This window comes from Gasterosteus aculeatus, chromosome 11 (assembly GCF_964276395.1).
Source record: "Gasterosteus aculeatus chromosome 11, fGasAcu3.hap1.1, whole genome shotgun sequence".
NCBI lineage: Eukaryota > Metazoa > Chordata > Actinopteri > Perciformes > Gasterosteidae > Gasterosteus > Gasterosteus aculeatus.
In genome coordinates, this window is record NC_135699.1 from 5,780,818 (window position 1) to 5,802,087 (window position 21,270).

General features: G+C 49.0%; 2 protein-coding genes across 5 annotated transcripts in view; one reads left to right on the forward strand and one right to left on the reverse strand.

Annotated features, from left to right (window-relative positions):
* grin2ba (glutamate receptor, ionotropic, N-methyl D-aspartate 2B, genome duplicate a) overlaps positions 1–19,109 on the reverse strand; it is an 82,015-nt gene extending 62,906 nt beyond the window's left edge. The window contains exons 1-3 of one of the 4 annotated variants that reach the window (XM_078084618.1): positions 18,868–19,109; positions 11,606–11,763; positions 11,119–11,226 (exon numbers count right to left, since the gene is read on the reverse strand). In XM_078084618.1, the coding sequence (XP_077940744.1) occupies positions 11,119–11,145 (27 nt within the window). In that variant the 5' untranslated portion in view covers positions 11,146–11,226; positions 11,606–11,763; positions 18,868–19,109. Of the gene's footprint in view, positions 1–11,118; positions 11,227–11,605; positions 11,764–15,018; positions 16,056–16,754; positions 17,789–18,867 lie in introns of those variants that run through there. The other 3 variants (XM_040191107.2, XM_040191106.2, XM_040191104.2) reach the window with 3 other exon arrangements.
* Positions 19,110–19,399: 290 nt separating this feature from the next.
* Positions 19,400–21,175, forward strand: fmc1 (formation of mitochondrial complex V assembly factor 1). The gene is made up of 2 exons (XM_040191115.2): positions 19,400–19,601; positions 20,707–21,175. Exons 1-2 carry the CDS (start codon positions 19,473–19,475, stop codon positions 20,908–20,910), a joined length of 333 nt encoding a protein of 110 aa, XP_040047049.1. The 5' UTR covers positions 19,400–19,472; the 3' UTR covers positions 20,911–21,175.
* The last annotated feature ends 95 nt before the right edge of the window (positions 21,176–21,270 follow it).

Consider the following 21,270-nt stretch of genomic DNA (forward strand, 5'->3'; position numbering starts at 1 on the left):
ACACATGCACATATTGAAGCGCATTAGTATTCGCGTTGGCTTGAAATCATGAAGCTTGAGTGAAAAAAATGTTGCATACTTGCAACATCCATCAGCTTTAATGCACCCAGATGTCAGGAGGTGAACAGTTTAGCGTCTGAACTAGTGAACTCTCCTGAAAGCTGCAGCCGACACACGTGATATGTGATTGAGAGTATGTTACACGCGTGTCCCGGTATCAGCAAAACCTTGTGCTCGTCTCAACACCTGTGTATTTTTCAAACAATGCCTTTGCACTAAATTACTAGTTAATACTAGTGTGCAGTGCGCTTCGGGTGTTTTAAAATAGCAAGCAAAGATTAATAAAAGCGAATGCTTTTCATTAAGCGCCATGTGCGGGAGTCCAGGCAGCGAGTGTATTATAAACCCACAATGAAATGCATCATAATAAATAATTTACAAGAAATGGATTAGGAATGGACTTATTATGGCAGGTTGAGTTTCATCCATACTCCTTGGCATGAAGCCCAAGTGTTAACAATCTGAACGCAACGGAACGTAAGCCCTCACACAAAGACACGGCGCCGAGCGTCCGTCCTTAATTCATTAATCAAATTATCAGGACCATAAAATTCCAGCTGGCCTGCGGCCAAAGCTTCTGGGTGACACCGTTGTCAACGTTACACCAAAAGGCGTAAATTAACAAGGACAGATGCTGGAAGTTGTGACGCGACGCCGAGCGTCAGGCTCAAATATCACACAGCGCCGCGCCGACCCGCCATCCACGGCGCCGAGCTCCCATCAAACGCACCACAGCACAGCATGGAACCCCCCCCGTCCCCCGTCCCCCGTCGCCTCATCGTCTCGTGGGAGGCGGCAGCTGTTTGAGGGCGCGCTCGTCGGCACGGGGATGATGCACCTGCATCGGGCCGGGGCCGAAACAGCGTCCGGTCCGGCCTCCGGTGGTGTGTGTGTGTGTGTGTTTTACCCGGTTGTCTGCAGACATGTGCTCCATTTCCCTCCGTCAGCTGTTTGTTTTTGCATATCAAGTCCACGGACGAAAAGCCCGTCACACACCTCAGACTGTCAAATGTGTTTTGACGACATTGGGGCAGATAAAGACTCCAGGATCTCTCCCGGGGACCCGCTTCCATTTACACCTACTCCGCCTCGCAGAGGAGACGCTTAATCTTCCTCATGATTTGTGGCTCCCGCTCAAAAATCCCCCCCTCCCCTCTGTTCCCTTTCCTCATCCTCTTTCTGCCCCGCGCCGGCATTAGTGCCTCAGGCCAGGCGTCATTGTGAAGGACCTCTGGCCGGGCGTTACGCAGCAGACTCCATTGTCTGCTGAGAGGTAACGCTCGGGCCGGGAGGAGCACGCCGCATCGAGTGACCCTCATGCCAATAACAGCGCTGTAATCACTTTAAATGTGTTTTATTGTCAGCTTTTCACAGATTAGAGCCGCAGTAATCTGTCCTCCTCCACCCATCTCATTCCAAGCTGTTATTTTTGGCACCGGGAATCTGCCTTTTTGGATTAGTAGGTGTGGACGTGTTTTTTTGTGGGACTGGGTGTACTAGTGAGAAACAATAAGGTTGTTCAATGAGTGTATCTCCAGCGCTCCACTGTTGGCTGTAGAAATAAGTGGATGTTGCGTGTAGAAGAAGATGCTGAAGTACGGAGTGGACACGTGCTGGTGGAGATCATCATTTCTTCCATCCATCAGAACCCAAGCCCTGAGATATGCTTGAGCAGGAACGTGTCCTAATGCGCTACTGTCCACCGGTCCAACGAGCACACTGCGTGCACACAGCAGAAGAAGCTCAAGTGTTTCCAGTGCATCACAAGTAGAAAGAAGAAGCGTTGCGTAACTCACCCACCCGTAATCTCCCAAAGACCCCTCTAATTCACACCACCTCAAACCGCAAACACACTACATCTCCACCCTCTGCCTGAATATTGACTGATGACTTTCATTTTCAGCCATCATCTGTGCTGCTAATTTTACACATTTCAATTAATTCCAGGTATTCTTGCGAGGCACCTGCTATGATTAGACGCTGCTGGTGCATGGATTCGCAGCGCTGCCATTGTCCCTACGAGAGCCCATAATGCACACTGAGAAAGAGGCTGCCAGCCGGCTTTTTCGGGTGTTGTTTTTTTTTTCTGCATGATCATCACAATTTTCTTGCAGACGTAAGGCTGTTGGTTCTCTCTCTCTCGCTCTCTGCCGTCCCGGGTTGGCGTGCCAAGCGGCTCTCTGCGCCGCGGGATGATGATGAGGCTCCCCACGGGGATAACGACATCTACGGATGTCCCCCGGATTTAATCCCACCCGACGCTCAGCCCCCGGAGAGAGGAAGCGAGAGACACAGGCAGCGAGCGGATAAATGGGCGGCCACACCTGCAGACGGCCGGGGAGACGCACAAGGCGGGAGACCTGCAGGAGACCAGGCGAACACCCTGAGCGTGGGTGGCAGCGGGGTAAAACAGGTCTTCTAATCTAAACCTGCGTTTGCTCCCTTTGAGCTGATTATATCATATTATCGAGAAGCATCTGTGAAAAGAAGTTCCATTATCTCGCCGCCTCTCTGTGACAAGCTCAGCGCCGGTGGTCGGCCGCGCAGTGACAACCCTGCAGCTGGTAGTATCTCAATGTCTCAAGGACACCTCTGCAGGTCAGACGACAGGGCGGGGGCCGGCTTGGAGCATCACGGCTCCCCGCTGCGCCAGCCTTCTGTCGCGTCACGTGGCGTTTAGGATGCTGGTGAAACGTAGCGTAGGACACATCAGTGCAGAGAAGGCGACAGTGAGGCGGACAAATAGGCAGAGACTTCTCTCATCACAAAACGACGGTTGTGGAGTCTTTCGAATATATCGACCCGGTCCTTGAACCCCTCGCACTCAAAACGTCGCATGGCAACTAAAACCATCAGAACATTTGCATCCGGAATGCAGACGTAGAAATGAAAGCCTGCACTTGAACTAACTTTCAAACAGTTCAGCGGTGAGCCAACTCATAAATATTCATGGCAGCACATATAACCCAACGGTGGCACCCGACTACGGGGAGCACGTGTACAAGGCTCAGGTCAGGGGGCCTCTGGAGCCTCGCCCGTCGCCATGACTACCCGGGGGACTCCACTGGCGCCGACGCCGTCAGGCGGCGGGGGGCCGCTCTGGTGCCTTCAATTAGCAACCCGTTATCATTCATGAGCGTGTTGGTTGGAAGCTGGAAGATTGCGTTGCGGGCGGGCGGGCGGGCCCCTCCCCCCTGCTCCACGGCCAATTCCTGCCCCGCCGAGGCCCGGCTCATCCCCGCAGCGGAGTCGGTTGCGCTTGCGAGACGCGCGCAGAGGTCATAGAAATTAGCAAGGCGGCCCGTTGGAGGGGAGATGCTGATGGGCTTCAACCGGGCGGCTCCTCGAGAGGGGCTTTTAACACCATAGAAATAATTCCCAAATCTGGTTCATTTATTCAATTTGACAGTAGGGCGCCGGCGCTGTCGCTGCCCTTTGGCAGGCAACGGCTGTCGCTGCTCCCGCTCGCGCACAAGCTGCTGCCTCTTGCAGGTCGCCATTTTTTTTTTCAGTGTTCATCTCGTGTGCATCCGACAGGACCAGCGGACAGCGGCTTCCTCTTGTTCCCACCGTAACGCCGACTGGCCTCCGTTCTCTGGAGCATCCGACCCGACTACAGCACATTCCACTTGACGTGACGTAATCACAGGAGTGCTCGTGTGTGTGCGTGTGTGTGTGTGTGTGTGGTGAACAGCGCCCACTGGCCAAGCGGCTCTGCGTTTCGGTCCTTCTGGCGCTGTGGTGTGATATAATGGTGTTAACCCCAGCGGCGCCGGGTCTTCTGTATTGAGTTGTTACGTTTACGCAACCAAAAGCGAGCGGCGAGGAGGGACGCGGAGGAGGAGTCAGAGGTGGAGGAGAAGCGCGGCGCCTATATTTTATTCAGCGGTAGCAGGGTACGATTCATAATCACCGCAGACTGATTTACCGGTTTAATTAAAAAAGTAGTCTCACAGCGCCTGTGGTGAGATCTTGATTTATGGAGACCCGACCACATCCCCCAGAGAGAGTGAGTCCGCCGGCGGGGGGGCAGGGGGGGAGGATGCGAGGAGCCGCGGAGGGGATGCTGACACTCCCGAGGAGGGGGAGTTGACGCTGCGTGTCGGCGGGTGTGAGAGTGACGCGCACACGCGCCCTTCTGTCTACGCTCAAAGCGCTTTCACAGGTGGGTCTCAGTCCCAGAGGTTAGGACACCATTGCTGTAATATTAATTCAGACTTTACATCCGTGTTGCTTGTGCAGTGAGCCATACAGCTCCTTCATTAAACACCAGCCTGGGAATAGAAAGGTAACGCTTTGGGTCCAGCTGATACGGAGCGAACCATTCGCCTCCTTCAAAAAAGATTTTAAGAGTCAAAGTATTTATTTATTCAACTGTAACGGGTAACGATGTGAAATTCAGCTTTTCCCCCATCGACCTCAGCATCGGCCTCAAACCTCCGGTCCAGTCTGCATCTCAGTGAGCAGCACTTTTTCTGATGTATGCCTCTGAACTGATATACTAAAAACCCCACCCGAAAACAAATACAAAAAAAAAAAAAGAGTATCTGAAAAACAGAAGATGGATGGGTTGTGGTGTAGATATTGGCTCTGGAATAAAAAGCCTTTTGGGAAATGGCCAGCGCAGCAAATTTAAGCATGGCTGATGGAATTTGCTTTGGTCTGACAGTAATGTTAAGTTTATGTCAGCCCCTCCACTTAAATCACCGCTGTAACGGAATCACTGGATACGGACAGATTTTAATTAAAAAACTGTTTGTGAGAGAGGGGAGATAAAGGCAGAGAGAGCATGACAGGAAAAAGAGAGAGAGAGAGAGAGTTGGGACAAGGAAAGAAACTGAAAAGCAGTGATCACAGGAGCGAGATGAGTAGAAAGTAAGAGCTCATTTGATATTGAAGTGAAAACAGAAAAGCACAGTCTGGACTGTCTGGACTTTCTTCATGCCGGTGTTTACCGTCAGTGGCTGCTGCTGTTAGGACTTTACTCGCGTGTGTGTGTGTGTGTGTGTGTTCCTGCTTCCTTCTGCGCTCTCTCCCATTCTTCGTCACTCTCCGTGATTGTTTTTTTAAGGCCCGGCTCACTCGCAATCATGACACCACAGAGACAGCACACACACACACACACACACGGTGACTGACATGCGCACTGACCCATCACCTAGCGAGCGCACGCACAGCACACAGAGAGAGAGCGGCATCAATTTGAATGATGCACACACACACACACACGATCACATAATCCAGTTATGCAGAAGGCACACAAGGCCTCGGTGTTAAGTAATGAACATGCGGACGGCGTCTCTCTACACGAGTCGTTCCAGCGCGGCCGCGCCGCCTCGTCAATTACCCCGCCGTCACACGGGTCGGGTCGCCACAAGAGACGCTCGCTTGTAGATGCTGCTGAGAGAACAGGAAGCAGGAAGAGCGCAACCGCCTCGGTAACGTCGTTTCTTCCCCTGCGATGATAAAATCTTTATTCTTTTATCGTTTTTCAAGTGCATCCTCCCACTGTCGGCACGCCTCGTGAGTAAAAAAAAAAAATTAAAGAAAGAAAAAGGTTATCATAAAGGCAGTTCTCTGTCTACGCCATACCGTGGTCGTGCAGATAACGCACAACACACACACACACAGACGATCGCATGTCGCCTTTCTGCTCCTCTCCGCACTCCTCCTCCATTCCAGTGCGCACTGAATCACACTAACGCACTAACACACTAACGCACACGCGCTGGAGCGACCGAGGCGGCGGTGTCCCATGTCTCCCTCCGGCCTCCCCTGCTTCATAATAGATATCAAACACTTGGGAAGCAGTTGCAGATAATGTCAGGGGGGTCATTTTGTTGTGACAGATAATATAATTCCGGCGGACTTGAAATGAAATATAGAACCACTCCGGTGTCGAGACCGAGCTCGCCCTCCACCAGTGCCGCTTCCCCCCCATCTGATCGTTGGCTCATGAGCCTTTAACTCTGCACGTAAGTCGCATCGCTTCGTTGTAAAAAAAATGCTTTTTTACAGTGAAAGTGTGGAGGTGCCGGTTGCACGTTTCCTTACGCCGGCGTATGTTCGTTGCCTCCGGTGATCGCCTTCGTACCTTCCTCCTCGCGGAGTTGTACAATGACACCTGTCAATCATCATCCTCCATACACGCAACCTTTATCCACAACACGATCAAGAGTGAGCCACTCAGGCCGGCGAAGACAAACCCTTTAAAAGGATTTATAGTTGACAATTACAACGCGGGAGAGCGCGATGTCCTAAAAAGGGCTCAAGTCTTCTGTTGAGTGCTCAGTTCTGACAACTAATGCGACGTCCTTTAGGTCTGATTGCCTCTCCCCCCCTTCACCGGCGACCAGACTAACAAGTACGTGTTTAATGGAGCCTCGTGGACATCATTTTCATTTCCCCAGATCTCCCAGAAGTTTTTTTTTATCTCTCCGTCCAATGAGGTAGTACAGGTTTGATTTTCGTTTTTCATGTGTTATTTAAAAACCTTCCCTGGTTTGATGAAATCCACTGAGTTTGAAGGCGTTGGAGCGCTAGTAAATCCTCCATCATCAGTTCTCTCCCTTTCTGCCATCGGGGTCTGACTGTGTGTGCGTGTTGTCTTATCTTTTGATGTGGCACATTCTTGGGCTGACACATAATTTACCACCCAGTTCCCCTCAAACGCAACCCGCCCCACACACACACACACACACACACACACACACACACACACACACACACACACACACACAGGCGCTTGCACTGCCCTCCTAAGCTGCTCTGTCACACCCACGTCATTGCTCTCTCTGTTCTCCTCTTTCATCCGATTGTCCCGTCGTCACCCACCGACAACCCATCTCTCCCTTGTGGCAAATTAATTGGCAACCTGTTGTCATGACGCACCCGTCTGTATTGGACACATGCGCTCTGATCCCCCTGTTTTTCTGTTTTTGTTCACTATGCAAAGAGCAGGAACAAGGGTTTAGCCCCGTCCAAAAGGTTAGCGCGCTGAAATACTGGAACATAATAAATATCATTGGATCAAGGCGCTAATACGGATGTTAGCTGAAATCACACAGTGTATATTTAGAACATATGTACCGTGCATCCGGAAAGTATTCACAGCGCTTCACTTTTTCCACATTTTGTTATGTTACAGCTTTATTCCAAAATTGATTAAATTCATTATTTTCCTCAACATTCTACACACAACAACCCATAATGACAAAGTAAAAACAGTTTTTTGGTAATTTTTGGAAATCTGTTAAAAATAAAGAACGAATTGTATTGTATTGTATTGTATGCAACACTGGGACAAGCAGGGTTTTCTCTTAAAGCGCTTTTCGTAAGGTAGAAAGCCGCTTGTTAGATGCATTGTGGGTGGCGTCATCGAGCAGCACACTTAAAGTGTGTGTGTGTGTGTGTGTGATTGAATCGATCCATAACATATGCATGACTATGGAGACTCTTTTCACAAGCGAACAGTCGGTGCGCTTACAGCGGTTTCAATAATTCTCTGACTCCGGGCCTGGCCTCCAGGAATCAAACAGCAACAATCAACTGGATAAAGAGAAGGGGGGGGGGCTGCACGAGGAATGCGTCGTATTCAGGTGCTCCGGGTTGAATCAGTCAGACTTTGATAATAATGTTGTTATGTTAACAATAACAGGGAACAATAGACCCCGCCGCAGCGCCGCTTGTTGTCTGGCACGGTTCCTTTCAGAAATCGGAAAGAAGGGCCGAGTTTATTAAGCAGAGATGAAGAAAAAAAAGGTTTAAACAGCATTACGTTCTGCACAACGAGACATTGATAATATTCAGAGGGTGTAACATTAATTAATTATTAATGACACGGGAGGATCTGTGCTAAAATAAAATAATGGCGAAAGACGCGGAGCTAGTCGAAGCGTTTTCCTATTAGCTGGTGGCAGACGGGATGTAGGTTCTACTCTACTCTCTGCAAGTTCTGCAAGTGAAAGTTTTTCTGTTTTCTTCTGAGACCCAGTGTTATGGATTTCCCCGTCTCACCGCCCCTCCGACCCCTCTGCTGCAGTAAAAATGAACAATCTGTTCATCACAGCGGCAATCATCACTCCACTCAACAGAACAGCAAACCTGGCTTTAAGGCAAATAGGAAAGTGTATGTGTGTGTGTATATATATATATATATCACATATACACACACACACACACACACACACACACAGACTTATTAGATGCACCTGTTCAATTGTTGATTAACACAAATTGCACAAATCAGCCAATCACATGACAGCTCAATGATGAATGAAAGCTCAGTTCGAGGTGATAGAAGAGCAGCAACTCGATTAACTCCTCGTCACAACCAATGAATGCAGAACAGCATCTCTGAACGCACAACACGTGGAACCTTGAAGACGACGGGCTACAGCGGGCTGTCTGCTGAGAACAGGAAACAGAATTACAATTTCTACAATTCTGTTTGGACAAAATTGGACAACAGATTTTAATTGTGTCCAAACCTCTGGCTTGTACTGTGTATATCTTTGTATAGACATACGTGTGACATGCTAGGCGCTAATCCTGACGGTTACTGAGGGGCGGCTGTCTGTGAGGAAAAGAAAAGATGCCATTGGCATTGGTCTCCAGCATGAAAGGAGCCGGTGGTGGTCCGTACATCTTTGGGTAGCTTGCAAACAGGACGTGCTTATGGCTAATTCAGCATACGTTTCATGCTGCCAATGTGAACAGATAAAAGCTAAAAGCAACTTATTGCCTAAATATGCAGCAACATCATCCTTTGCAAGTCAAGGTGACGCCGTCTTCAGGTTGCTTTTCTTAAAACAACCACCACTCTAAATCAACTACAAAAGATTTAAATCAGAAAATAAATTGAGAGGCAGGAACCACTAATGCACCAAAAGTAATTAACGACATACGGTGGTTAGTGACTAAAACAGCAACTGAGTGATCACAACTTGCCAACAACTGGAGCGCGAACCCTGACGGCACCTGCCGCCCCGTCCCGGCAGCACCGGCAGGACGTGCCAGAAGATAACAACAGATGGCACCGAAGCAAATGGCGCAAGTGCAGCGCTGAGCTACGCGGGTCGCTTCGCAGGCGACGTGCGTAGCTGCTGCAGGTTGAGTGAGGCACAATCGATCGGCTGTTTTGCAACCTCCGATCGGTCGATGCCCTCGCACGGAGCTCAGCCGTGTCCTCAGGTCAGGCGGGAAAAAAAAGAGAAAAAAACACGTCATCCCACGACCCGAATTCAATTAATATGAAATGATAACTCCGGGATAAATGACCCACCAGAGACTCGCTGTACAAGCGTATTCAATGGCGAGATAATTGAACATCGGCGAGGCCTAGGTGTAACAATGTGATTGGAATTCATTACAAAGACAAATGTGCCGCGGCGAGTTTGCCGTGCCTGAAAAGTTTCTTTGAATAAGACCAAGTTATTGAATTAACGAGATGTGCCGGCACACTGCACTGCCATTTTTTTTGTGGTGACAAAACCAAAAAGCTGGCAGCACATGAACGTGACAAGCCATTGTCTCCCCGAGAAAACCCTCCGCTGCACTCTCTCTGTCCTCTCCTTCACCTCGCAGAAACAAATACCTCTTCTTTCTCTTTTCCTCATCAAAAGCCTCTTAACTCACGACTCTTGAATTTAAATTTAGAAAAACACAGACAACAAACGAGAAAGAAGAAAAAAAAACAATGTTCCACACCCATTTCACAGCAAACAAAAGGCAAGAAAAGAATGATGTCAGTTATGAATGTTCTCCTAAAACAAGCACACAAGCACACTCACCTATTGAGCCGAAGAATGCAGCACCAGACTAAAAACAGACAACTATAGGAGGCGCGAGGGGCTCTTTTCGCTCTGTGCTCGGATACAGAAATCTGCAGGCGGCACAACGACGATCCAAAAATGTTTCTCACATTATTTGGCACATCGCAGACTGGTGGGGTGGTTTTTTTCTTCCTGCTCTTACACTTTATGTCACAGCAGGAGGCCCGCTGGACTCGAACAACAGGCCTAACAGACCAATAACCTGTAACCCCCGCGTAGGATTGCGTCGCCGAGAAGGTGGGGCGGCGCCGCTAACGAGACTCCCCGCCTCTCTTAATTCATCTATATGGTAATGTTTTATGACGCGAGGCTATAGTGGGCAAAAGAGCAGCGTCAGCGTTGCCCGAGGCGGCCGCTGTGACTTTCAGCTAACGGCGGAAGGCCGGGACACTCCATTAGGAAGCCGCGCCGGCGCCCTGCTGCCGGCTGGAGTAGAGGCAGTCACTGCGTAATGGCGGCATTTGCAGCGTGTTCACCAGTCCGTCACCCCCCGCACCGCGCAACAACCAGCGCCTCGCATAAATAAATATAAAAAAAAGTGGAAAGTTTCTCAATTTTTTGCTCCTCTGCACCGACGCTCAGTCTCTTAAACGCCACGGCTGATTAATAGTGCATGGGGAGGGAGGAAAACAGAAGAAAAGGGAGAGACAGATAGAGGGGGAGAGCTGGTGGAAAAAAATAATGCAAAAAAAACAAACAAAGAAAGAGGCTGGCAGGGAGGAGGCAGTAGATGGGTTAATGGCCTCACGTGGGCCCCCGTGGCAAACACATCGGCCCGGGACAGAGAGACAACAATTTATCACAATCCTTTTATCTCGTCAAACGATTCCGCCCTCCGTCCTGCAGGAAGGGCGCATCCGAACGGTGGCGCTCCTGCCACAAAAGAAATCTCACTCAGCAAATCCTTTAATTGCCTGATCAACGCCTGTAAGGCCATGCAAATTAAGCCGATAGTCGATGAGGGGGCGCGGCGGACGTCCACGCTTTGACGCGTGCCACCGAAGTGCACACTGTGCTAAAAGAACAGGATTAAACCATTCATCTGTGGGCCCCACCTCGAACCATTACCCTGACCCTCGAGCAAAGGGATACGGAGCATCCTCTCCGAGCTGTAGACCATCCATCACTGAGCTCTTGGAGGAAGGCGCGCACTTAGGAACGACGCGAGATAAGGCGGCGACGGAAAAGCGGTCTTTCTGGAGGCCGTGCAGCGGCGGCGTGTTACCTTGTGTTTCGCCAGCCAAAGTCTCATCGCGGCGTCTCAGAAGTGGCATGGTGGTGCGGCCTGGGACTCCTCTCTCCCTCTCATAGCCTCAGACTGAGGGAGGCTGAACTGCAAGCAAAGCACGGGAGGGAAGACGGCATGAGCATCGATCGTCAGCAGCTGTTGGGTCTTATAGAATATTTAGATCTCGGTGTTCAGCCGCTCGTCTCTCCTGCTGTGCACTCGTTAAACAGGCTGGAAAGAGCCTCGTCTTTACTTCTGAATGCAGAAAAGGGTCTCAGATCTTATTTTAAATATTTGCAAAAACACAGTGGAACCAATAAACCTCGCCAGGTGTATTTGCTCCGACCAGCTGCCCTTTGTGAGATGACTGGACCCTCATCTGGTCTCATCTGGATTCTCTCTCAGAGGCAACTCATTAGGTGCGTGGGGCTCGGTGAAGCAAATACAGATGTTGATTGGGAACAAGAGGCTTTCAGGGACTCACAGCAGTTTTAGGTAAAATCCTTGACGGGTCAAGAGGGTAAAGCAGCAATCTGGAAGGTAATTGTGCTCCACGGGAGCAGCTTCGCCTCCGCTCCGTTCTGCCCTCCCGCTCCTCCGGAGACCGGTTGGGCGCCGCTTCTTTTTCTGACGTCCGCCAGTCTGTTTATTGCAAAGGGAGCAAGCGGCACAGGAGGGTTAGAAGCAGGTCGCAGTCTGTTAGACTCCAATCAAACCGCACACGCCCTTTGAGTTAATAAGCTCACTACAGAGCGGGTCATTTCAAAAACAGATTCTAAACACAGAAATGTGTACAAGCACAAATGCATTTTGGGCAATATTTATCCCCTTCATTTCTTTAGTGAGCCGCGAGTGTGTGTGTGTGTGTGTCTGATTTTAAGGGGAATCCAGTCGAGTATGATTAATTACACATTACCCCCAAAAATTGGACCATAGTACTTAATGTCTCTGCCTTCATCCCCAACAATCGGCCAACGACGCCGACCAGACGAATAATAAATAGCTCCTATTAATCCAGATTATCACTCACTGCCCACGAGGAGCCTGTATAGCGTCGCAATCGGAGGGGGGGGGGACGGGGCTGTTTAGGTAAATCAATGATTAATTGAAATGTGTCAATGAATAATAAACCAGTTTCTGCGGGGTAACAGATTGTACTTTTCATATTTAATAGATTGATGGGACCTCACACAAACTCACAGGACGCGCATGAACACACGAACAAACACAAACACACACACACGTAAATAGAGGCTGGTCACGTGTGCTCGGTTTGACACATGAAACAGAAGGGGGGGAACGTACTGTAGATTAAAACATCAAAGAAGGCCTACGCTGCTCCCTGGAAGCGCCCAGGCAGTTCTAGCTTGTTTCCCAGCTTCCACTAATCCCGCAAAAGGGACCTAAATGTTGCTTTTTTCCCCCCCTGTACACTGTGTGTGTGTGTGAGAGAGAGTGTGCGCTCCCATCCCCTCTCATGGACAGCGACTGCGTCGATACAAGTCCTCTTAATCAGCTCCGATGAATTATTGAATAGCCTTTTTATACCAGATCATGACCCATATTCCACTCGCTTGAAGTGAATACGCTGCCAATAGGAAATCAAATAAAGACTATGGAGATGTACTTTTTAAGTCGCCCCACATGGGCCCCCTCCTGCTCGCTCTCTAATGGTGGAACAGGATTCAGACGCACAAAGTTACGAGCTTTGGATGGAGCTCCGCGCCGCCGACTGGCTCGTTTAACAAGATGATGGATGAGGTTGTCACGCAGCATCGCGCACACGCACACACACGCACGCACACACACGCGCACACGGAATCTGAGGCGGTTTAACTCCTCGCAGACTTCAGATCATCTTTGCGTGTTTTGTGTTTGACTTGCGGGAGTGTTCTGATTTCAGAGGGAGTGTTGCTGCTGGTTTCATCGGGGCACATGCAGTGCTCACACACACACACACACACACACACACACACACAGGAGCGGCATCGGGGCACATGGCGAGGAGGAAGAGAGGAGCCGGTGAGGAAGAGGGGATGGGATTATGCATCTCCTCAGCCCCTGCTGTCTCCTCTCCTGGCCTGTTTATCAATGACGACTGCAAACACGGCGCCTGTGAAAATCTCTTAAGCTCTGTTTGGAGACTTTTGGCAGACTTCTGTCTCCACGTAAGCTTCTGGCGTCCAGCGCCTTTTCTCCCAAACACAAAGGAAATTTGGCAAGTAGGCTTGAAATATGTGGCGGTGCCCCGGTCACCGAACACAACTGATTTATTGTTGGATGAGAATCTGGTGGCCATGTGTACACAAACACTTCATTTAGGGCGAGGGGGGCGCTTTAACTCTTAGAAGCACGCTGGAAAAGGAGCATGAAGTACGCTGTCACTTTGTGGCAGAGATGGTAAAGCAGCAATGCGCAAAATATACGATGCTTCTTTCCTCGTACGAAGGCGGAACGCACGTTCCCGTCTTTCTCCTCAGACACAAGACGGGTGTGTGACCCTAAATGGGGTCGTGAACTTGGACCAAAAGCTGAGTGCCGACTCCGAATCCCCCCCCCCCCCCTCTACCTCTACACACCGCATCCACCTTCCAAACGCAAGTCAAAAGTTTGGACGCACTCTCGAATGAGAAATTCACTCTCTGCTTTGAGCACCACAGACTGAGCCCCATAACGTCCCATTACAGCCCCAACTAGCTAAACAGGGAGGGGGGCTTCAAAACTTAAATCAGCAATCCTCCACTTAAGCACAGTCCAACCAGCCGTACCGCGCGCTGAACCACATGACGGCAAAGCGCCGGTGGGAGCTGCAGCATTTCTTTGGCCCTCACGGAAGAAAGACAGCGGCGGGCCATGTGTCAGGGGCGTGCGCTTTGCACCCGGGACGTCCCTTTTGCAGCGTGGCAGCTGTGACAGCTTTGACACACCGGCTGGGCTTAAGTGCCCATCTGCAGATAAGCTGCAGGCGTCACAAGCAGAATGGGTAACGGTCACGGGTTACGGGGGCGGGTCCCAGGTGGGTTTTCGCAGGTACGCAGCGTTAACCTTGACACACACACACACACACACACACACACACGTCGTTTATGGATCCAAGCAGCTGCCAACCAAATGATGGGAAAGTTAATCAGAGAAAAGGGGTCAACCTTCGATGCACCCATGATGGATGGATGGACAAAGTGTGTGTGTGTGTGTGTGTGTGTGTGTGTCACATTTTGCTGCAGACATACTCAAGGTTTGAGTCCGACACACTTCCCTCAGAGATCTACTGTCATTCTGCGGCTGTGAAGCACTTTGGGATCTTTGAAATAACGGCAGATAAAAATAATTGCATCGAGAAAAGGCAGATGAAGTCTGTCCCTTCATGTGGATGACTTTATTGATCTGCCTATATATTCTGATAATGGAAGCGCTTAAAAACACACACTCACTCGCTCACTCAAGTATAAAAAGGAGTGTGAAGCAGAAGTGAACAGAACAAGTGGCTCCTCCATCAGGTGGAGAGCAGCTAATTAGAAACAGAACCAAGCATGAACAGCGGAGATTTATTTCCGAATGTGAGAGACTCTTTTTTTTACGCCATCAGATGAGAGTACACGCGTGTGGATTCATTTCACGTGGATAAAATGTGTCAGAAAGAGACTAATAGACTGTAGGTTCACTACAAAAGGATAAATGGTGTGAGGGGAAATGACTGATCTCCAATGATCCCACAATATCCATTCATCGCACATACAGTACAGAGACACACACACAGATGGAACGCACACCCCCTCACACACACATGCAAAAACAGTGACTAAATGACAGACATGGAGATGAATATTTACATCAATTAACCATCATCCCGAACATGAAACAGCAATAGCGTGTGTGGATTCAAGGCGCCGTACTCACCTACTTAACCCTTAGCATTAGGAAACATTACATGTAATGGATTTTGTAGGCCGGAGATATTGTAAGAAGCATGGCGGTTACATCAACTAATACACAAAGATGTGGCTTGAGTCTTTAATCCGCGTTAGTGAAATCCCATTAAGATTCATGGCTGAAAAAAGGAATATTGCAATCAGCTTCAGTCCATTACAAAAAGTCAAAAAGAGAGTCACAGATTTAGGACAGTTATAATTACTGTTAATTTCTCTTTTTTTGTTTTGCTTGGAATGAAATCCAGGATTTAAGGGGTAATTCCTCAGGAAAACGGCTCAATCCAGAATGCCTTCTATCGTGGTGACGGCCGCTCAAAAGTCCCACTTCCCATTATCTGCATGTGATGAAGAGGAGAGGCGTTAGACCTCCTTCAGGAAGAAAAAGACCATGGAAATATAAAAGTAAAATAGGAATAAAGAGAGGGTGGATAAGAAAATGAGTCGTGTGGTTTGCTTTAATTTGCTATGTATCGGTCTACTCTCTGTAGTTCTTACACACACGCTCCAAATTATTCAGTTACTTTGCAATCAGCTCAATTATTTTGAGCCTTCTTGTCGTCTGTTTTTCTTTACTGCTAAAAGCTTATTCGTGAATAATCCCTTATATTTCAAAACATGGAAGAAGTCGATGTGAGGTATTGCAAAAATTACGTCACCAGAACGCAAAATAAACAGCAACTCTGATGCGAGGAAGTCGATGACGTGCGAGTGCTCGGATATGACATTTTCTCAGATGGCAAATAAAAAGGACAAAACGAGACAACACATAAACCAATAGATGGATAATTCACAGGAGGTGAGAGGGAGGAATTGATGGTGAAAAAGAGATGCAGAGGGAAAAAGAGGTGATTTGAAGAGATTAAAGCTCGACGCAAAGTGAAAATTATTGTGGAGGAAGAAAAAAAAAAAAGGGAAAAAATCCTCTGGATGATAAAGCCCGTTTTTGCTTTTAGTCCATTCTCTTTGAGTGCTTGTGTGTGTCTGTCTGCGAGAATAAGTCCGTTCACAAAGATGAGGGAGGGAGGGAGAGAAGAGAGAGAGGAAGGGAGGGAGGGAGGGCAGAGAAAAAGGGAGGCAGAGGAGTGCATGAACACCGATGACACCCCGACAGAACGGAGCGAGCGCCGGATCACAATGGCGCTCTGACGCCACGCCGCCCGTGGGCCCGGGCCTCGGCTCGCTTTCACCTCCACCCGGCAAACATGTGGCGAGGGAACTCGAACGCACCACCGTTTGATCCTAATGTACACTCACTTTCCAAATGAGGAATTCGGACGTCACTCAACGTGTGTGACGGCAACGGTGTGAGACAAAAGGGAGGGAGGGGGGGGGGGGGGGGGGGGGGCGGGGACATTTCAGAGGCTTTAATGGAAAAACGGATTTTTGTGCAACATAGAGATGAGGGCTGGAGACGCCGTGGTCTTGGTCTGAGGAGATCAGTCAGAAAACACTGACGCGACAGTATGAAAGGGCAGAGTGACGTGAGGATGACACGGCATGAGGAACCAGCTGAGCGCCGGATGGGAAGGGAGCGTGGTTATACCACAGCACGGTTACGGGCCAGTGTATTTGTGTGTATTTGTGTGTGTGTGTGTGTGTGTGTGTGTCTGTAACTAATATATGTGCGCCCCACAAAAAACACCTTGCATACACAGACAAGGAACAAAGACTTTGAGACAGACACTAAACACTAAAGAGACCTACCTATGGTTCGAATTAAGAATCGCCCAAAAAAGATGCATAGGACGGTAGGAGGAAAAAAGAGAAGGGGGAAAAAGGAAATATGAAAAGGTACAAAAGTGAAAATGGCATAAATAGAAAACACATGCAAGCCAATTAAAATGTCTCTGTGAAGAGGGGGGTTGGGCGGGCTTTTTTAAAGCAAGGAAATTAAAACACCGGTGGACTCAAAAAAGTAGTCAAAGTTACTGGTGGACAGTGAGCAGAGTGGTGATTGGGGGGGGAAGGCGGAGAGGGCTCGGGGGGGAGGAGGGAGGCGGTGAAGGGAGGAGGGAGCGGGGATAGAAAGGGCTGCCAGGGACGGCAATGGCGAGGGGCGGCAGAATGAATGGAAGAAACAAAAAAAAGAGAATTTAGGGGGCAAAAAAATAAACAAATCCCCCTCCTCTTTTTCTCTTTCTCTGTCTCTCTGCCTCTCTCTCTCTCTCCTTCCTTGTCTGGCTCATAAATGGCAGAAATTGTTGACCAGGTAAATGGCGAAATAGATGAGAAGACAGAGGACCGAGAGAGCAAGCAAATGAAAGGGTAAAGCACCTCCCAGCAGCGCGATGAGGAAAAAAAAGAACAAAAAACGAAAGATAAAAGCAAATACTCCAGTGGCCTCCGTTGTCTCCAGTCTAAATGTGGAAGGGGGGATTGGCTGTTGCCAGTTGTTCCCCTTCCCTGGCTTCCTTCTGCTTTCTTCTGTCTCGCCTCCCAAAAAACACTTCCCATCCAGATGACAAAAAAAAAAAAAAAGCAGGCACAGATGTCCTTTTCCTCCTCCCTCAACTCTGGTCTGATGTCACGTGCCACTCGCACAGGTTGGACATTGTTGCGGCAGCAACACACACACACACACAGTATCGCCAATATTGCTCAGTGGGAGAGGAAGAAAAAAAAAAAGCATCAGCGGCCGCTGCTAGTCAAGCGCTGCCCGCATCATGAGGAAGGATACTGAGCTGGAATATTGCTACGCCGCCCCTCTCCCGCCCATCCCTGCGAAAAAGATGGGAGGAAGGGAGGTGGGCCCACTCACTGCATTAGTATTCATTGAAAGAGTGTGAGAGAGAGAGAGATGAGGAGGAGGAGGAAGGAGAGAGGGGTGCCTCTTCCAACAAATGTCGAGGAACCAAACCGGTGTGTTAAACTGATAAGAGACTGGCTCCCCCTAGAGTCGGCCATCAATACATGAGCGGGAAAGAACTGGAAACACTGGGAACGTGCCGTGGCGTTGGACTAACCGGTCTGATGACCTGTGACCTGCATTCGAGTTGCGACGTCGTCTCTGAGGGCAAAGTTGCCGCTGCGGAGTCCCGCCGGCTGCACGACCGGTCCGATGCGGAAGCTGAGCTGCGTTTCGCTCTCTGAATGAGGTGTTTTGATCGTCTTTGTGGCACGAAGCGCCGTCACCTTTTGACCCTGTGCGCTCTCCCTCCGAGCGCCTTACAAACCGGAAAAAGTACAAAAAAGGGAATTTTGGTTTGAAGTACGTGGAGTTGTGAAAAGCAGAGTGGCCCTTTTTCTCTGCATTTCGCCCTCAGCTAAACTCAGTGTTGCTATGGTGACAGATGACTGCTCTCAAGTGTCCAAATCAAAGCCAGCAGCACAAGGAGAGAGGTGGTCAAAAGCACCACTCTTTACCTCCCGAAGGAGGTAAGCGGAGTGGATCTAACCTTTAGTTAGGCCTCTGTCTAAATGTTTTGACCTTGTTTATGCAGCCAGGAACGCGATCACTGAATTATAAAAAAAAAAACATTACATTCGACTCCATCGTGCGCCTTTGGCTTGATAGATGGCTCATACTCAAAAAGAGAGTGAGGTCAATTGCACTTTCATTTTCAATGTATTCCCTTTATTGTTATTTATAGTAAAGAGGCAGAGGGAGACAGAGAGAAAAGAGATATGATCACAAGCCTCCACGGTCCCCTCCGTCTCCTCAGCTGACTCGTTTATCAGACAGTAATCGCTTGACTCAAAATCAAACTCAAGCCCAAACGTACTCCCAGCGACACGGCGGCGTGTGTGAGGCCGAGTAAGCCGCAGCTTTTCAGGCCGGCTCTGTTCACCATCATGCATCAAAACCTAAACACATTACCTTAGATGAAGTTGAAAGAGGAGTCCATTTGTCCTCGGATGTGACAAGAGGACAAAGTGCATCTCTCCCCCCTCTTAGCCAGTCTTGGATGCACCTCCCAAAGCAGTCTGCTATGTGGCGCCTTGAAGCATTCAGCAGATTTGGCTTGACCTTTGCTCTGACATTTGAAAACCCAATACTCTGTCACTATATGTATCTAGAACTGCTGTAAAGGTGCTGGAACATTCTGTTAACATGCTCTTACCGTGGGCTCCTGAAGCGGGATTACGACACAGAGGTGGTGGAGGAGGTGACAAGGGAGGTGGAATTAGTTTGGTGAACACCGGACGAGGAATACAGGCCCGAACAGCTGAAGATTCCGTTACGCAACACGTGTTTTTACACAAATTATGTGTGTTGACTTTCAATTAAATGCAGGTTACTGGATGTTTCCTACTTACTGTCCAAAGTAGGGAATATTTGCCGTGGAAAAAGCACGTGTCGCCAAAGCGTCAGTGGGACACATCGCCATCTTGTGGCCGGCGCGTGGTACCTCGATCGACCGTGCGGTGATCGATTGAGCGTCCCTGGCCGCACAAGCCGCACGACCACAACACCGTGCAGAGATGGCAGCGCTGTCATCCCCTCTACGAGTCTGCCGAGGAATACTGAAAGAACTACGTGCCATCCAAGGTCCAGATTATAAACGGTCACTGGCTTACAACTATATAATGGAACAGTTTCGGAAGAATAAGGTGATTTTCCGAAGAAAAAAAATCGTTTCAGCTAACGTTAGCCGAGTGAGCTAACGAGCATAACAAACTGGTTGGAAGTGCAGGGATAGCGTCAGCTAACCGTATGGCTCTAAAAGGAGAACGTTACTGTTTTGCTAGTTTAGTGGAAATGTAACGTTCACCCGCATGGGCATAGCGTGAACCCCCAACATGACACCACAGAGTGTTTTTGCTTACTCTGTAGTCATAGAAGCAAAAGTTCAGCCCAGGGTGAATTGGAAGTAGAAGGGCATGCTAACATTAGCAGCTAATGAGAGTTAGCATAGCTCGCAGCTAACAACATACGCAGGTGATAAAATGTCTGGTAATTGTTTCACTAACGTTAACTTTATTAAGTTCCTACGCATTGCAGAGTGCGGCCTGCTGTCCTGGGTATATTTGTTCATTATGTGTACATTTCTGTTATTTAGAGGTGTCAATGTGAACAAAAACTGATTAAAATGTACGGGACCACGCACTATAATATGGCGTTAAATCATTAAGGCGGCTTCAATAGATTTTGGGTAATCAAGGGAAGTTGTACTGTATCCGCAGGATCATATAGACACTTGCAGCGACGTTTAAAGCCCTATGGAGTTTGCAGGATTGTTCAGAAGTCATTTTGAATGACCACATTCATCCTCACAGCTGTCAAAAGAAGCCCTAAGCAGAACTGGGTTTCTTTAAATCCTTCCAACCACTCTCTGTGCACCCAGTATAGCTGCTTCAACATATAGGCTTACAGCTTGCATTATTCATGCTCAGGAGAGCATGGCTCACGAGGCTCATCTAATGCATGAGCAGGCACTGAAGCAAAATGGCTTGGAGCAACTCTTGCTTGTCAGGGTGTATCTGTCCCGGCTCTGGAAAGACCCCGCGGCGCTGTAATGCATACGGGGAACGCTATAGGAACCGCATCCACGCTTGCTGCTCTTGTGGTTGTGGCTGGAGTCACTGCGAGCTCCCTGTTGGCCACCAGCTAGACTTGAAGACTTTTATCTGAAGTGAAGAAACATGCACGTCGTCAAGTGTTGCATCTGCGTTAGTTTTTTACTCATATTTTCTTTCTTTGCCCCCCCCCCCTAAGGTAACAGGAGAAAGGTACTGCCGAGCCCAGCATGAGTCAAACCACGACTCGCACACATACCTGTGTTTGCTGGCATCCACCCGGACCCACATGGCCCTGCACGAGCTGTACCACAGCAAAGGGGAGCACAGCACCAAGTCAGCGGCTGCCATGGTGGGCCTCAGGTTGCCCACTCAGCCAGGAGGTAAAGGCTGGGAGAAGTGAGGACACCGGAGAGAGAGCGCCACTTTGGAAGAAACACCTGACACTGTCCCTCTGTGGCCGATTGGTCTCGTCTCACACAGTTCCTCTCATGACAAGCGACGCATGTTTGACTGTAGTCTGGCCCATTGGAGGGAACCTCGACTTAATCTTGTTGTGTTTGTCTACCAGTGTTCAATACGAGGATAATCCGATGGGATGGTATTTGAAGCAACTGTGAAAATGTATACTATGATTGCAATAAATCTCTTGTTTAGCTGTAAATCTACTGCTTGTCCACACCTGCGTTTGTTTTTGTTCATGCATTTTACCAACAGTAAAAAGGCAAAAGCAACCATTCAAATAGATTCTAAGCAAGTTTTT

Excerpts from the sequence above, each read along its gene's own strand:
- fmc1 (XM_040191115.2), top strand. The coding sequence starts at position 19,473 with ATGGCAGCGCTGTCATCCCCTCTACGAGTCTGCCGAGGAATACTGAAA. Across the intron at positions 19,602-20,706 it reads AACAGTTTCGGAAGAATAAG|GTAACAGGAGAAAGGTACTG; the intron begins GTGATTTTCCGA and ends CCCCCCCCTAAG.